This window comes from Carassius auratus, chromosome 19 (assembly GCF_003368295.1).
Source record: "Carassius auratus strain Wakin chromosome 19, ASM336829v1, whole genome shotgun sequence".
Classification (NCBI taxonomy): Eukaryota; Metazoa; Chordata; class Actinopteri; order Cypriniformes; family Cyprinidae; genus Carassius; species Carassius auratus.
In genome coordinates, this window is record NC_039261.1 from 2,732,899 (window position 1) to 2,745,275 (window position 12,377).

Below are 12,377 nucleotides of genomic sequence, written 5' to 3' on the forward strand. Positions count from 1 at the left end.
GTATTTTTTTTAAACTTATGTTATGTTTATCTTGGTTAGTTATGGTTACTTATGGCTAACCTTTTCCTCTGCCTTCTTAAACCGGTTTTGACACTAATTTGAGTGTGATTAATTGACTGAACAAGATAAAATAAGACAAAATAAACAATATTAAATATGAATTTGAAGATTTGACTCATCATATTATTACTATTATAAGTGGTAGTGGTAGTTTATTATTACGATGTAATTATTTTAGTTATGATAAGTGAAGTACAAGTTTGAAATTGCCACATTCATTTCTAAAACTAAGACATATTGTACATTGGCTAAGCAGCACCCATGCACTTGCGCACACACACAAACGTTTGTTTTTGTGAAAAGTGGGGACATCCCATAGGTGTAATGGTTTTTATACTGTACAAACTGTATATTCTATCGCCCTTCACCAACCCTACCCCTAACCCTAACCCTCACAGGAAACTTTGTGCATTTTTACTTTCTCAAAAAACTCATTCTGTATGATTTATAAGCGTTTTGAAAAATGGGGACATGGGTTATGTCCTCATAAGTCACCCTCTCCTTGTAATACCTGTGTCATACCCATGTCATTATACAAAGTTGTGTCCTGATATGTCACAAAAACATGCCCACACATACACACACACACACACACACATACACATATTCTCTCTCTCTCTCTCTCCCCGATATATAATGCATGTATTAGAACACATGGGGAACAAGTGAGCAGTGAGATGGTTACAGTACACACCTTATATTGATCATCTCTGTTAGTCATCGTTTGCATCTATCTATTATTCACCACTATACTCAATTTTCACATATTACAAATCCTCCAACTCCTCTTTGATTCTTGAGTCAGTGTCCTGATCGTCCCTGGAACAGACGAGTGTTGTTGTGTGCCAGTAAAATGAGAGCACTGGCTCCCTGCCTGACTCCAGATGTTTGTGCTTATGTTATGTACTTGAATGTGTAGCATTGGTTTGAAATATTCTTTTTTTATTCCCCAAATACAGACTATTGACTAGAGGTCTATGTGGGATGGATATTCCTTCTCCCCTAAGATTCTGTCCAGTTCATGCACATATATGTCATATTTTGTCCTACTTACATTCATATTTGTTGCTTGGCAGAGATATAACAGGAATAGCAATAATCACATTTAAAAACATGTAAAAAAAATTAAATTTTTCTTGACTTTTATGTATTTTGCAGGAGCCCCTGAGTCATTTCTCTCTCCCACTTTCCACACATTCATCACTATTCCTCCCACACCCACTCTCAGCAATTAAAAATGTGTCCTGTGCCGCACTCTGTTGGGTCAGGTCCTGCGCATCCCATGGGATTGCAGACCTATGTTTCAAAGCTTTTTGCAAATACTTTTGACTAATTAGTTCAATAGTGATTCATTTGCAAATCATGCATTGCTAGTTAAACTGCTGACAGAAATTGATTTCTGAAGACGGTCACACTTTATTTCAGAAGTCTATTTAAGACATTCTGCTAACTATAAGTAACTATGCAACGTCAGTTATCTCTCATTGGAGTATTAGTAGACTGTCAGTTTATGGTTAGGGTAAGCAGGAATAGTTAGTAGAATGTATAATGTAGACTATCAAATAAAGTGTTACCCAATAATACCATGAGGGAAAATTATTGTCTGATCAGTGTATGGTAATCTCCATAACCAGACAATGATTTATAAGTAATATTTTACTGCAATATAGTAATATACCTCTGGAGCTCGTGTCCATGTAAAATAATCTGGCAATACCCTTACAATGAAGACAGAAGGTTGAAAAATGAATCTACACAGGCCATCTTCGTCAAGTTAAACCAGCACAGCGTGTCCGCTTCTTACAACACCTTTCTAACATCTCTACCCCTGTAGTTTTGCTTCAATTCACACTCACACAGACACTGCGATTCATAGTATTGGGAAGACAAACTCCCTCGGCCTTTACGATTCACACCTTCAGTGAAGCTGCTCCTGCTGCAATTTGCAAGTTACCTATGAGCTCACTGTAGCTTCTCTCCCTTTGTGCCACAGTCTGTTTGTGTTTATCTTTCTCTCTCTTCTTCCTCCCGCTCCTCAGATGAGCAGCGCAGCACGGTGAACGAGTCCAGCAGCCTGCTAGGTGGTTCTCCCAGAAGGCACTGCAGGAGAAAAAGCTCTCCGTACCACACAGGGCAGCTGCACCCGGCTGTGAGAGTGGCAGATCTGCTCCAGCACATCAACCAGATGAAGACAGGAGAGGGCTACGGCTTCAAGCAAGAGTATGAGGTGAGACTCTGTTGAGGTTACGGTGGTTCTGACAAGCAATTCTGAAAGCATATGACGGCTGGGTCAAATATAAAAGACAGTGATGACCAACCAAGGAAATTGAGGAGAAACGGAGAAACTTGAAGCAGTGTTATTACACCTACATTGGTCACAAATAGTATTTAAATAATTAAATTAAACTTAAAATGAATATCAGAAAGATTTTGCCGTACACCCCTCCTCCAGGTGCGGCATTTCCATATGGCAGAGTGTGGCAATTGCCATACCCAAGCCCTGTCAGGTGTGCTGTGAAAAACTATCCAAACTTCATATTTCTATTAGAATTTGTTATTATTATTATTATAATTTTTTTTTTAAATCAGAGGGTTTTTAGAAATATTTAACCAATGGTAAGTATTAAAAGAGCTTGTCAGTAAAACTTCGTAACGCCATTGGATCCTCAAGCTCTCAGCGTAACCTCGTAAATTCACCCCACCTCCACTCAGATTAACGTGCTGCGCACAGCCTGGAGGAAACTTTTTCGCAATGCAAGTGTAAATAAGTAACTGATGTTTGAATAGTACAACATTTTCTTTACCGTATAATGCGATGCACTGTTGACAGACAAAACACCAATCTCCTCATTCGCCGGCCAAAAACCTTTTGAGCTAACTACATTTGAGCTTGTTTTTCATGTAGCTTAATATCAGGTGTAAGTGTCTGATTTAATCATTGACTTTTTCCCCTTCATTTCAGTAGAGTGTGCCATGGAATTGTTTTATTTATCATCACCCACAACAGAAATCATATTGTGTGTATTTGGTTGCTTAAGCTCAACAGACTATGAAAAATAACTCTTATATAATACTTGTGAGGTGGCTTTATACTATACGAACTTTGGTTGTGACTGTGCGAGGGCACATAATACACCCTCTGGAGCATGCACGTACCAAATGGTTTAAAATACTTAAAAAGGTGTGCAAATTACGCATTGTTGTAACAATGCAACTGTCTGTCAGTTGTCCCGAAATGCGAGTTAAAGTCTTGTATCGGATGCAGCGTGCAGCAGGTCACTGTAGTGCAGAAAAGATGTGCTGGTGAGAAGAGCAATCCGAGAAAGTTCATGAATTCGAAGGCTGGTTTCAAGTCAAGTCAATTATATTGCCACATCACCACAGCACATATGCCTTGGTGAGTGAAATTCTTGGGAGCCTGCTCCAGAAGTTGCAGAAACAGTTAACATACAACCATACAGACTTACAAAGGTGAAAATGACTGATCAAATGACTGTTCGAATGACTGATATTATCTTATAGTTTGTGTGGATTTATTTTATTATTCTAAGCTACATGATATATTAAATGCAGGAATTTCCCTCATTATAAACTTGAAAGCTGCAGGAATTATTAAAGCAATGAGATATAACTACACACAGTCCCCCACCAAAATTTAGGAACTGATTAAATATAACTCTATTATACAGAAATTTGTAAAATAAAATCCTACAACTTTTTCTAAACTTTTTCAAGCCTGGAAATTGCTGTTTTGTTCCGGGACCTTGCAATTTACATTTTCTGTCCATTATCTCTGTCCTATATCCATCTATTTTTTACGATAAATAGATGGATATAGGACAGAGATAATGGACAGATAGACAGAAATATGATAGATAGATTTTAATATATATTTAATTAGAATACAATTTTTATCTTTTTTGAGTAAAAAAGTGCAGCTTTGGTGAGCAGACAGGACTTCATTCAGAAATGTTTAAACAGCATGTATATTCTCCAATATATTCAGTAAGAAGCTCCAAGCTAAAAAGTGTGTTTTATAATAACAGATTGTTCTAGAACCTTACTTGTCAAATGTGAGTGAAGTGCTGCCAAATCTTTCAAAGTTCTTTTTTTATATCAGCCCTTCACAAAAATAAATTTCTCATTCAAAATATTCCACTTATGTATTAATAATACCTCCAGTTCTTCTTTGCCCTCACCACACTTTCTCAATAGAATACAGATATTATTTTTGAGTCATTAATCTGAGCCCACGGGGCACATGAATCTCTCCTCTAGAAGCCATGCTTCAGATTTTGTCTCTTCATTCTTTCACTGGAAAAGGACTGTGGCTGTGGTTGCTGTGGCCATCTCATATGTTTCTGCTGAAAACCTCTTCATACATGGTACAGGCTTATAGTAACATCATAGGTGGCCCGGTGAGTTGTCTGATGGTCAACATCCACACTGCTACAAACTACACTGCATAATAGCCAACTCACAGCCCATTCCCATCACCCACACTGCTCTAGTGTGCATATTAAAGCACATACTGGATGGTAACGAGTGAAGGTGTTCTTGCTACATGTTACATTCACCTACTATTATTATGCATAATTACATGCAGGTAACCCTAAACCACACCCTAATCCTAAACCTAACCATACCTTAAGTACGGTAACACTTTAGAATAAGGTTATTAGTTGACATTCTCATCCTACTAAACTTAAACTACTTAAAAAATAACTGATGAAGCTCAGAATCCTAGGGTCATGGTCTGGTGCACAAGGGAATGAATGAGGATGGAGTTGAAGATGATAATACAAAGTCTTTAATAATCCACAAAGCGGTAATCCACACAGATAAAGGCAGGAACACACTTACACATTGATGACACCAGACAAACTAGAGCACGATAGACAGGAACAAATATAGGGAACATTAATGAGGTTAATTGATGATAACAATCTGACACACCTGAAACACATGACACAATCAAAGGGAGACAGAAACTAGGTCAATGGTACATGAGGGAACAAATGAAAACAACCACAAAAGTCGATAACTGTTACAGTTCATCCCCCTTTTGGAAGGCACATCCTTGCACCGTAGAGACACAAAGAGAGATGGAGGATGGCTTAGGAGTGAATGTTGGATGGTGACAGAGGAAGGCGAAGGGCTGGAAGGCAGACCAGACAGGTGGAGGTTTCCAATGGAGGATGGAATTCCCAGAGGAGGACGACAAACAGAGTCCAGGGAGGTGATAATGGAGGGAAGAGCCAGAGAGATGACATGGGGGAACAGGAGCAAGAGGAAAAGCCAGGTGAGACCCAGGCCACAGCCATAATAGTGACCCATGTTGGAGCTGACGGAGGGTGGAGCCATGGAGGAGGAAGGGCTGACAGCTACGGGGGGCGACGGCAGCGGAGCAGATGAAGGAGGAGCCCGGAGCAGAGACGGAGAGTCGATGAGCCAGGGCTACACAAAGGATCTGGAGGGCCAAGGCAGACCAGATGGCTATAGCGACCGAAGCAGGGATCTGGAAGGCCATGGTGGAGCCGGAACGACAGAGGACTGAGGTGGAACCGGAAGGAAAGAGGAGCCTGACAGAGCCACAGATGGAGGGATGAGTCAGAGCCAGAGTCCCAGGGCGGTGGATGGTTGTTGACAGAACAAAGGGGAACCGGTGGGATGAGGGAGCCCGGCGAAGCTGGTGGAATGACTGGCCATGGTGGCGAGGAGGGTGCTAGGAGCCATGGTGGAGCCACTGATTTAAAGGGTCATGGCAGAGTCCAGAATTCAATGGCTGGAGGCAGAGACAATGGATCCTCCATCCACGACGCCGATGGAGAGTGGCAGACCCCCTGCGAATCCAGCACACGGATGTTGGGCTGAGGGTGAGCAGAGGAGCTGACAGGTGACATGGTGTCGACAAGACAGGGAGGGTGGGTCGGAAATCCAGACAGATATTAAGTTCCAAGCAGACAGAAGGGCTCTGGCTCTCTGTCAGCAGTGGGCTCATGCTTTGGCTACTTGCAGCGGGGAGATGGTGGCCTAGGCTCTGGGTCTGGAGTGGTACTGGTGAGCTGCTCCTCTGTGAAGCCTGTGGTTAACAGTGATTTGTTGCTAACCAGTACCAATTCCACAAAGGCTGCGAATGAGTCCGAGGTCCACCTCTAGACAGGCACGCTCTACACTCCTCATTGAGGCTCGCCAGGAAGAACGTGCAGAGGCTGCAGTCTGGGTTGCTGGAGTGGTTGGTGATCTGTGTTTCAGGAGGGGAAGGAGATCCTTTAAATAATCCATAACAAAAAAATTAAGACTGAGAAAAACAGAAACAAAATGGAGAGGAGGGGTGCAGCTACTTTAACTTTTACGTGCGGTATTCTGTCATGGTCTGCAGCATGAGGGAATGAACGAGGTCGAAGATGAAGATAATAATACAAAGTCTTTAATAATCCACAAAGGGGTAATCAACAGAGAAAAAGTCAGGAAAACACATACACATTGACAATATTGGACAAACTAGACAATGCAATAGACATGAACTAATATAGGGAACGTAAATTAGGATAATTTACAACAACGATTTGACACACCTGAACAACATGACACAATCAAGGGGAGACAGAAACCAGGTCAATGGAACATGAGGGAACGAATGAAAACGACCACAAAAGTCCATAACTGTTACACATACGTAAGTCATCAGTAACAGTTCACGCAATTTAGGATGATTGTGTTTGTATCAACATGGACCATACTGGAATTTACATGAAATGTACTACCATTTAAGATGACCTGGTGTTCGGTTTGCAGGTGCACCCATGTGTTCAGAAAGTCCTCCAGTTAGTTCACATTAAAATTCACATCATCCAAACAAACAGAAAACTGACATCAAACAAACCCCTGCATGTAAAGGTTCTAGTGTGAAAGCACTCTTGGTGAGTTTAGAAATGTATAAATACATGTCAATTCATAGAGCAACATGATGGTGAAATTCCATGAGGCATATTTTGTTTGACAGTCTACTATTCCAAAATGTTCAAAATCTTTCTTGCTAGGTCGCTTTAGAGTTCAAGGAATCAGTATCTTCAAGAGATGAGCGAGAGCAAGATAAATGTTTTAAGGTGGAGACAGAAATATTGATTATGTGATTTGGTTGAGGAAGAATGAAAGAATGGTAGTCTTTGATGAGAATGTCACGCTGTGTAGCAGCTGAGCCTGGGGTGATCTTCAATGACAACAAGACCGATGAACGAGAGAGAGAGAGAAGAGAGATGGTAATTGAAATGGAGGCTGAACTACAGAAATAGAAAACTGTGCCCTAACCAGATACAAAGTGTACAGCATCAAGTTTTTTGTCTGTTCTCATTGAAAGCAAATGCTGAGTAAATTGTCAATCACAGCCAATCAGAACTCATTTCATATCCAATACAGCTTTGGCTCAAATGCTGCCTACAGACATCAGTCCTTTTCAAAGGGGACACCCTATGTTGTCCCACCCTGCTTCTCAGACACTAGACTGCAAGTACAGAGCCCCTGTGCCATTTGGGAAAACCCAGTGTGATATGGGATTTTGGATCAAAGTGGTCTGCAATACTCAGAGAAAGCAAGCATTTACATTCACCTCAATGACACTTTTTGGACAACTGAGCCACACCCAAGACCATTGCCAGAAATAAAGTGCCCATCAGAAACAACCCTCTGCTACTTTCTACAAGTTATTTTAGTGCCATTGAGGTCAAAAGCACTGGATGTGTTCAGCTTTTTAAGTGAACTGAACTGTTAAAAGGCATTAGGAGCTGAAAAGTATCTTCAGCAACATTAAAGACAACTGGAATGAAAAAAATAAAAATAAAACAATGACCTAAATGTAGAAAACATTTCTATGAAAAAAATTGAGGCTTGATTTCTTTCAAATCAAAGTATAAATACACATAGAAACAGTGAATCCATGCAGGCGATATGAGTTGTAAAAATGGTTCACCTAGCTCAGAGCGAGTCAGGCTTTCACAGCCACCTTCCTTCGTCTCCAAAAAAAAAAAAAAAGATGTTGGCCTTCGTCCCATCCTCTATCTCAGACACCTGATTCATGCCCTCATAAAAAGGTTGTACAGGATGATTACACTGAAACAGATCCTTGTGCAAATTCGCTCAAGAGACTGGTCCTTTTCCCTGGATGTATACTTTCTGGCTCCCCGCACTTTTACGAAGTACATGGAAGTGGCTCTCTCCCCTCTGAGACAGATAGAGATCCGCATTCTCAACCACCTCAACGACTGGTTCCTTATTGCCCAGTCAGAGACAGAATTAATATCACACTGGACCCTCCTCCTCAGCCACCTGGAGTTCCTGGGACTCAGGGTCAATTTTGGCAAGAGACGTTGTGCCCCAGCCAAGAAATTATCTTTTTTTTTTTTTTTCAGTTCAACCTGAATGAGAGCTGTAATCGCGCTGGAATAGGTTCTGGCCATACGAAGTTTGGCAACCTCCTTCAAGATTGGTACCACTCACCCTCTCAAAGCATTTCAGATAATGCTCAGACTTAAGGTGGCAGCATTGCCAGTGCAACATTTGGGACTGCTTCATATGCACCCCCTTCGGCGCTGATTGAAACCATGGGTTGTATCCCATGCATGGCATCATGGACGCCTGCACATCAGGGTGAGTCAAGCCTGGCTTTGGGAATGGTTTGCAGAAGAACAGTTGTCACAACAGATGCCTTAAACTCTATTTGGGGGGTGTTGTGTGAGGGCATACCGACTTTCGGCCACTGGCTGAAGACTGAAGACTGGCCACATCAACTGCCTGGAAATACTAGCAGTATGTCGAGCCTGTCCCCTCAGTGGATTGGACGCTCCATCTGCATATGGTTAAGATCTAGGAGATCTTCGGCAATGCCGTGGTGGACCTCTTCACCTCAGAAGACAACTCTCACTGCCCAATTTATTTCTCAAAGACCTAAGATGCTTTGGCCCACGATTGGCCCAACCTCCTTCTTTATGCTTTTACCCCATCACCATGATCCCACAAGTAATCAGGCAAGTAAGGGAACAGAAACACAAAGTTCTCTTGGTGGCCCCTTTTTGGATGAGCCAGCTGTGGCTATCAGAGTTAACTCAGCTGTTGATAGTGGCCTTCTTGCCTGTTCCACTGAGATAGAATCTCCTCTCTCAAGCGAACGGGACAATATGGCACCTTCTGCCCAACATATTGGCCCCGCACCTCTGACCGCTCGATGGGAGTGTTCCAGCCTCCCAGAGAGAGTTTTAAACACAATTTTGGAGGCTATCGCCCCATCTATGAGATGCCTCTATGCCTTGAGGTGGTCTTTTTTTTTCTCTGCTTAGTGTCTAAACTTCAGAAAAGATCCTCATACTTCTGATTTGACAGAGGTGTTGACATTTCTGCTGGATAAGGTATGCTCCCCATCCATGCTCAAAGTCTATGTGGCAGCTATAGCAGCCTCTGCCTTGTCCCCCTTACCATCCCTTCATGGGATCTGCTTACTGTGCTGAGGGCCCTGAAGAGCTCCATTTTCGAGCCACTTCAGTCTGTCAACATTCGGTCGCTATCACTGAAGACTGCCATGCTTCCCTGCCTGCCTGGAATTCTGGCCTAATGACATGAAGGACATGCTGAAAAAAGGGACAATTATGTACCTTAGGGGTTCTCCACTCCATTCAGAACACAGGTCATTACGCTGTCTAAACTTCCTCCCTCTGAAGAGAGTTATCTGTGCTCTGCCCCATCAGAGCTCTGAGATTCTATATGAATGTTCAGCCCCTTATAGGTGGTCAGAACAACTATTTATCAACTTCAGTAACTGCACTAAAGGGCTTCCAGTCATGAGGCAAAGACTCTCTAGATGGATAGTAGATTTCATCTCGCTAGCGTACTCTTCTTTGGGCCTTCAGTGTCCAACTGGAGTACAGGCCCACACAACTAGAGGCATTACCTCATCCTGGGAATGGTCCAGCGGTGTGTCCATTGTGGATATTTGTGAGGTGGCCGGCTGGGCCTTGCCGTCCACATCCACAAGGTTTTTTTCGCTTAGATAGGTATGCGCTGCGTAAACAGATCTGCCAGAGAACCCTTGGCCATATCACACTCAAACTCTGGTATTTATACACCTGTTAGCTCTCGATCCCTGGGTGTTGAGGTTACAGGAATACACTGGAACGATTAACCAGGCTGGGTGTGACCTCAGGAAGCTCAGCACATCTAAGCCTTGGGTTGTTGTTAACTTCTCTATGGGCATTGAAAGTTTATAAAAGTTTGATACCTTTAGTCGTTCCACTACATTAGTGACGTGATCATACTGTTCCAATATATGCCCGCTTATATAGCCAGACGCCCCGCCAATTCTGGCTGGCTTTGGTTGACTCGGTGGGCTTCATCACCATAAGCTCATGCAGCTCCACTGCCTAGCCATTGATTCATTTTTTAATACACTGCATGAACCACTGGCAGTGCAGTTTCACTGCGTGAATGGAAAAAGCTTCAAAAGTTCAGGAGAATTTTTTATTTATTTTTTTCCCAGTACTCATTCCAATATCTTAGGGAACAGAGGTTCGTTTAGTAACAGAGTAATTTTTTGTGCATTCAGTTTATTAATATAGATGAGTAGCATGCAACTCAAATACATACCATATAACTTAATTTAGGTCTACTTGTTTGGCTTCAATCTTCGTAGTCATTTCAACTCTTCTCTCTCAGTTTCTACAGTACTAAATATTCAGTCTGAAATATTCTGGTATTGTCTCTTTTAAAATAAATAAATAACTCAACTGAACTGAACTTTATTTCTAATGCACATTGAAAAACCACAGTGGGCACCAAATTGCTGTATATGAAAATAGAAAAGTAAGAAAAAAAATACATGTGACCCAATCTACAACACTTTATTAAAAGCCAAAGAAAATAAATAGGTTTTTAACATCCTATGAAATAACCCTAGACTAGGACATTTTTTAAGGACAAAGGAAGCTCATTCCATAGTCTAGGAGCTCCACTGAAAAAGCTTTTTCTACTCTACATTTCAAGCGCCACCAAGGAACTGTCAGACAAAGTTGATCCTCGAAGCGAAGATAGATAGATAGATAGATAGATAGATAGATAGATAGATAGATAGATAGATAGACAGACAGACAGACAGACAGACAGACAGATAGACAGATAGATAGATAGATAGATAGATAGATAGATAGATAGATAGATAGATAGATAGATAGATAGATAGATAGATAGATAGATAGATAGATTACAGTGCTGTTACACTTATTTGAATGTTTTGTTCTTTAGTCAGTATCTGTAATCAGTACCATCTGCTGATTTCATATCATTTGGATCTTCTGGATGAGGGTTCACCAGACTCAAAGCTAAAGTTCATAAACTATTCTGTGCGTGTCTTAGATCCAGATGTTTTAGGAGAAAATGTAAGGCAATTTCATTTTCACAGAATGATCCAGAGCAGTTGATCACCAGACTTGGTCTTGGAGGGCTGGTGTCCTGCAGAGTTTAGCTCCAACCATAAGCCAAACACACCTGGAAAAGCTAATCAAGCTCTTAAAAGGTATTCTTGAAACTTCAAGACAAATGTGTTGAGGCAAGCTGGATCTAGAGTCTGCAGGACACTGGCCCTCCAGGACCAAGTCTGGTGACCCACTGCTCTGGATAATCATCTAAAACATCTGGATCTAAGACACACACAGAATAGTTTATGAACTTTAGCTCAGGGTTTTATAATTATGATCACCCTACATCTATTAATGACCAAACTCAAATGACAAATCAGAAGTATGTTCTGCTCTTTCCAAATGCCAAACCATTAGCGCAAATGCACCGCAAAGATGTGTATGGTCTCCCTAGACTGCACTTCTAATGATTTCTTAATTAAAACTGCAGAAGTTTGCAGATATTACTTTTGTCATTGGTCTATTTAAAAAGGGAAATTGTCAATCTTGACATCAGCAGCACTAAGGCTGTTGAAATGATAATTGATTTGAGGAAACACACCTCAGCATTTTCCTCCCAGGCAATCAAAGATTCCCTAGTCAGTGTGGTCTGAGTCTCATCTCAAACACCCTCAGATGAAAACATTCAGTCTGTCAGAAAGCACATCAATGCATGAATGTTTCAGATATAGTACAGTTCTACAGATGTAGCACTGAAAGTATAATCGCGTCTTCTGTCATTGTTTGGCCCTGCTAATAATTGTTCAAAGAAACAGCTACAGTGCATTATCTAGTGCTCTGATACAGCAATCACTGCCTTGTACCTTGGTCACTGATTGTTTCAAAGTCTTCCCTAAATAGTGTGCAATGCAAACAGAC

General features: G+C 41.5%; 1 protein-coding gene across 1 annotated transcript in view; it reads left to right on the top strand.

Moving 5' to 3' along the window:
- The window catches only part of LOC113119138 (receptor-type tyrosine-protein phosphatase U-like), a 217,742-nt gene that overhangs the window by 166,566 nt on the left and 38,799 nt on the right, over positions 1–12,377 (top strand). Inside the window, exon 18 of the mRNA XM_026288370.1 lies at positions 2,100–2,287. Coding sequence (XP_026144155.1) covers positions 2,100–2,287 — 188 coding nt within the window. The remainder of the gene's footprint in view (positions 1–2,099; positions 2,288–12,377) is intronic.